Source organism: Trichechus manatus, unplaced genomic scaffold, assembly GCF_000243295.1.
Source record: "Trichechus manatus latirostris isolate Lorelei unplaced genomic scaffold, TriManLat1.0 scaffold00008, whole genome shotgun sequence".
Classification (NCBI taxonomy): Eukaryota; Metazoa; Chordata; class Mammalia; order Sirenia; family Trichechidae; genus Trichechus; species Trichechus manatus.
This window is the reverse complement of record NW_004443944.1, coordinates 5638696-5644549: the sequence shown is the minus strand read 5'-3', so window position 1 is coordinate 5644549 and position 5854 is coordinate 5638696. Positions and strand designations below refer to the sequence as shown.

Sequence of the window (5854 nt, the reverse complement as noted above, 5' to 3'; positions counted from 1 at the left end):
AGGGCATGATGGGTGGGGCTGGAGAAGCAGGCAGTGGCCGGCCTGCGGGGTCTTGGCACCCATGATGGGCAAGGAGCGGGGACTTTACTCTTAGCACATAGAAACCCCTTGCGAGTCTGAAGGAGGGCTGGGCTGTGGTGTGAAGGGGCATGACAGGGGGAGCTGGAGTTGACCACCACTGATTTTATCCTCTTTCCCACAGTCTTCTGATGACGCTCCACTGCCTCAGAACCATCATCCCCTCTGCTGACTTTAATAACCTGCAGGAACATTTCGCAGGCTGTTTAATTTTATTAAAAGATTCAAATTTGATGATAAATGGTGGCGTGTTTCCCTTAAGCCTCAATACAAGACTTGCTCAGTCGTGGCCATATTCTCAACACCCACCCTCATCCCCACCAGGAACTCCCCTCACCCCAATTCAGTTTAAAATGGTAAATAATCCAATGACTTTTCGTACTTTGGCAAATATGCCAGGAACCAGGGCTTCAAACTGGTTCTTCCTGGTTCAGTCATGGCTGAGGAAATGACACCAGAACAGATGGAAATTTTTTAGACTTGGGTGAACCAGAACCAAAATGAGAAAAATTACAGGTCAAAGCCCTGCTAGAAATGTAATCTCCCTCTCAGAAAACAAGGGCAGCATACGTGTTGCATAGCAACAAAATCTCTTGCCCATCAGATTTTGGGCAGAGTTGGAAAAAGTGGTGCCCTTCTCCAAGATGGCGGCCGACCACACCTCTTTGAAAGTGTATTGCTCTCCTCAGTCCCGGCAATAATCCAATTTCACCCATCAGGCTTACTATGCCTCTTCAGAGTCTCCCATTCCAGAGCTTCGACTTGTAATTTTTCCCATCCCAGTTATTGTTCTGGATCACCGAAATTTTAAAAATTCGGGCCTGTTCTGGTTTCACTTCATTAGCCATGACTTGAAGCAGTTCGAAGCCCTGCCAGAAACACTCATAGCTATCTGAGACCTACAGAGAATATTAACTTGGTGGTTTTTTTTTCTTTTCTAACAAGAATGGGTAGATAAGTTAGGGCAATTTCAGGGGGCTGATTGAACCCTGCGCAATCTGGCAGAGGACAAGACTTCCCTTGGAAAGCGTCATCAGCCTTGGAGAGGAATGTCATTGAAGATCTGTGATAAGAGGCAGAGATCGGGATAGGGAGGGGGAGGGGCGAGTCATGACTCAGAGTCCCAAAAACCGTCGAGCCCACCAGGATGCTAGTGAATCCTGCAGTGTGCGGATGAGACTCTAGGGCACAGGCAGGGACCTGGAGAGGTGCAGCCTGTCCATCCCTGATGACAGCCCCTCTGTGCAGAGCAGGACTCCAACTCATCAGCATCGCAGTGAAGGGCCTAGTGAAGCCTGGTCTCCTGGCCCCTCCTCCCAGTGTTGCTGTGGAGCCTGGTGACCCTCACCTTTCCACAGAATGGGTCCCAAAGAAGCACTGGGAGGTGTCCCCCTCCCCGCCGGCCGAGCACAGGGAATCTTGAGAACGGAGGTTGTCTGTGCAGGCTAATTGCACAGCGTGTTAGCTTCACCGCTGTCATTAGTATTAATTACTTTCCAAAGGCTGGCAGCACAGCTTTTCTCCAAAGACTCGCCCCGGCAGCCAGCCCCGGCAGCCTGCCCCGGCACACAGGCACTCAGTGTGGGCGAGAGGCCCAGCACCCAGGGAGCCCTCTTCCTCCGAAGGCCTCCGGGAGGGCCGGATGCACAGGCTCACATGATGACAGCTGGGGGTCTGAGCCACAGAAGCACAGGAGACACCGACAAATGCCAGTAGTCAGATCAAGAAAGCCTAGTGGCCCCGAAGAGAGGGGCCTTTCAAAAAGTACGAAAAGCTTGAAGCAGCATCCTTAATTCATGGCGCCAGCTTGCGTTTGTGTCACTAAATTCAATTAAGAATCTTGAAACCACCTATAGACGCAGCGAAGCATTGTCCGTACACTCCGAGTCTCCGGGTGGCCTCTCACCCCATTCCACAGAATCCCAAGGGTGCGGGTGAGAAGAGGGGCCAGGAGGCTGTGGGGCCCGCTGGCCGGTGCTGGCCTGTGAGCTGCCCATGATGAGGAACACACGGGAGTCAGCGTTTAGGAACCTTCAGAGCACTCTGACCTTTGAGCCACACATAGAAGTGCGAGATCAGTAGACATGTGTCCCCGAGCTGAGTATACTTTCCAGGGGCTACTGAACTCACGAGCTGGGTTTACAAGCAGCAGGGCCGTACACCCCTCCATAACAGATTGGAAAGAAAAGGACGGGTCCTTCACACAGATAGTCTGAGAAGCTCCGTGTCCAGGAGGGAGTCCTGGATAGCTGAGCAGTTGTAAAGAGCTATAGCACAAAGATGTTCATTCTGGTGTTGTTTATAATAGGGAAATCTAGACACACTCATGTTTTGAGGTGTAGTCACAGCCCTTGGTTGTCCCAGGGCCAGAAGGGTGTCCCGAGAAGCCATTCTTGACATTGAAGACCAATTTCAAAGCCACCCAAGGAAGGCCAATCCTACAACAAGGAAGAGAAAGGGGAGAGGGGCTACAGGAGGACATGGACCCCTGCTACTGGGGGGTTTTCCCAGCAGAGGCCTATGCTGCAGGAGTCTGGGGAAGTCCTGGGCCATCTCATCACACAGGACCAGGGGGGCTTGGAAGGACGTGGGCCGCTTCTCGGGGGTGTCGGGGCTTGACCCATCGGTGGGCCGTTGTCCGATGAACAGCAGGCTTTGGCCGCGGGGGTCTTGCTCCATCTTGAAAAGCTCATACTCCACGTGGGGGAGCCTGATACCCAGTGGCATGCACCCATTGGTGGCCGTGATGTCCCGCTCGGTCCCCACGGACCAGGCTCCCGGTGCCCCGCAGCTGCCCGGCTTTGAGAAGTTGAGCATGGCTGCGGTGACCTCGTCCATGGGGGTCACGTGGGCCCGCGTGACCTCAAACACAAGCTCGGTGCCACCGAGGACCTTAGCAGATGGCGTGCCCTTGGTGTAGCGGCCAGCGGCGTACACGGTGAAGGTGGGCTGCCGGCAGGCGGGATCTGAGAAGTGGTGGTAGTGGCCCTCCCAGGAGCGGTTGTGCCGGTGGAAGGTGAAGAGTCTGGTGAGGAAGAGCACAGCGGGCCGTGCCTCGCAGCCAGAGCTGACCCAGCGGCCATGCAGGTGCAGGGCCAGGGCTGCCTGCAGAGGCAGGACAGGCGGGTGGTGCTCGTCGGCACGGGACACGCTGCCACAGGCCGGGCAGGGGTGAGCATGGTGCTGTCAAAAGACAAACAGAAAGGAGGTGGTTTTCCAAGGTGAAGAATCCCAGCTCTGTACCTGGCTGACAAGGTCCCGTGTGGCCGGCCCATCTCATTGCCAACCACTGTCCCCTTCCCTCCCTCCAGCTACACGAACCTCTTCGCTCCTCCCCTCCGCCAGGCCTTTGCACGTGCTTTATCTTCTCTACTTGGAATGCTCTCCCCCCCAGAATAGTGCATGGCTGGCTCCTTCTTATCCTTTAGGTCTCAGGTCGAAGAGAGGCCACAGAAAGCCCTTTCCTGACCACCCTATATAAAGTAGCCCTTGGGGCCCTTTCTTTCTTTTTTTAAAATAATTTATTTGATTTTTTGCTGTGGTTGTTGTTGAGAATATACACAGCAGAACATGCACAAATTGCACAATTAATTCAGTGACGCTGATTACATTTTGCAAGTGGTGCAGCCATTCTCACCCTCCTTTTCTGTGTTGTTCCTCCTCATTCACATAAACTCACTGCCCCCTAAGGTTCCTATCTAATCTTTTGAGTTGCTGTTTTCAATTTGATCCCGTATAGATAGATCTTAAAAGGGCACAATGCTCAAGGCAGACATTCTTTCTTTACTAGTTAAGTTAAACTCTTGTTTGGTTTTAAGAAGACTTCTGTCTTAGTCATGTAGTGCTGCTCTAACAGAAATACCACAAGTGGATGGCTTTAACAAAGAGAAATTTATTCTCTCACAGTCTCGTAGGCTACAAGTCCAAATTCAGTGCATCAGCTCCAGGGGAAGGCTTTCTCTGTCAGCTCTGGAGGAAGGTCCTTGTCATCAGTCTTCCCCTGGACTAGGGGCTTCTCCACACAGGAACCCCAGGTCCAAACGACAGGCTTTGCTCCTGGTGCTGCTTTCTTGGTGTTATGAGGTTCCCATGTGTCTCTGCTTGCTTCTCTCTTTTGTATCTTAAAAGAGATTGGCTTAAGACACTATCTAATCTTGAAGATTTCATTAATATGAAACCGAAAAAAACATTGCCATTGAGCCAATTCCAACTCATAGCAACTCTATAGGACAGAGTAGAACGGCCCCATAGGGTTTCCAAGGAGTGGCAGCCAAATGCTTAACCACTGTGCCACCAGGGCCCCTTTACCAATATAACTGCTGCTAATCCATCTTATTACATCATAGTGATAGGATTTACAACACATGGGGATATCACCTCAGATTACAAAATGGTAGACAATCATACAATACTGGGAATCATGACCTAGCCAAGTTGACAGATATTTTTGGGGAACCCAGTTCAATCCATGACAACTTCAAGGGTTATTTTTGGTTTAAGGTTTAAAGATGATCTCAGAGCAGTAGTTTTGTGGGTTCATCCAGCCTCCATGGTTCCAGAAAGTCTGGATTCCATGAGACTTTGGATTTCTGTTCTATATTTTCCTCTTTTGATCAGGATTCTTCTATATAATCTTTGATCGAAACATTCAGTAATGGTAGCCGGGCACCATGCAGTTCTTCTGGTCTCATGGCAAAGGGGAGAGAATGGAGGTTTTTTTTTTTTAAATGAAATCCAAAGCCATTTATTTTGGCCAATGTAGAAATTTAAGGGCTCTAAGGGGTCTTCCTAAATCTTATATCAAACATTAACAGAGAGTCTCATTCTTAATGGTAAACTGTTAAAAGCATGTTCATTAAAATAAGGAAAAAGAGAACCATACTGTCCCTTCTCACTTCAATGCAACTATGTCAGTTCAGTGGTTCACAATGGTCATGATACAATTTCCCTTCACCATCAACTTAGAAATCCCTATTGTGTCGCTCTGGTGTTTGATCTTTTGTCTTCCTCTTTCTTGGATTTTCCCTTCATTTCTGAAGGCCAGAGTCCGTCATCAAGGTGTTGGCAGGGTTAGTTCCCTTTGGAGGCTGTAACAGAGAATCCATTCCTTGACTCTCCCCTAGCTTCTGGTAGCAGTGTTGTTATTAGGTGCTGTCAAGTTGGTTTTGACTCATAGTGACCCTACGTACAACAGAACGAAACACTGCCCAGTTCTGCACCATTCTCACAATTGTTGCTATGCTTTAGCCCATTGTTGCAACCACGGTGTCAATCCATCTCCTTGAGGGTCTTCCTTTTCTTCTCTGACCCTCTACTTTACCAAGCATGATGTCCTTCTTCAGGGACTGGTCCCTTCTGATAACATGTCCAAAGTATGTGAGATGAAGTCCCGCCATCCTCACTTCTAAGGAGCATTCTGACTGTACTTCTTCCAGGACAGATTTGTTTGTTCTTCTGGCAGTCCATGGTATATTCAGTATTCTTCATGGTATATTTATAATTCATCATTCAAAAGTGTCAATTCTTCTTTGATCTTCCTTATTCATTGTCCAGCTTTCAATGCATATGAGGTGATTGATAATACCATGGCTTAGCTCCGGCACACCTTAGTCCTCAAAGTGACATCTTTGCTTTTTAACACTTTAAAAAAGGTCTTTTGCAGCAGATTTGCGCAATGCAATGTGTCATTTGATTTCTTGACTGCTACTTCCATGGGCGTTGATAGTGGATCCAAGTAAAATGAAATCCTTGACAACTTCCATCTTTTCTCTGTTTA

General features: G+C 49.2%; 1 protein-coding gene across 1 annotated transcript in view; it reads right to left on the bottom strand.

Annotated features, from left to right (window-relative positions):
• Window positions 1-2490: 2490 nt before the first annotated feature.
• The window catches only part of APCDD1L (APC down-regulated 1 like), a 59277-nt gene continuing 55913 nt past the window's right edge, over window positions 2491-5854 (bottom strand). Inside the window, exon 6 of the mRNA XM_004370532.1 lies at window positions 2491-3261. Within this exon, the coding sequence (XP_004370589.1) occupies window positions 2491-3261 (771 nt within the window). The remainder of the gene's footprint in view (window positions 3262-5854) is intronic.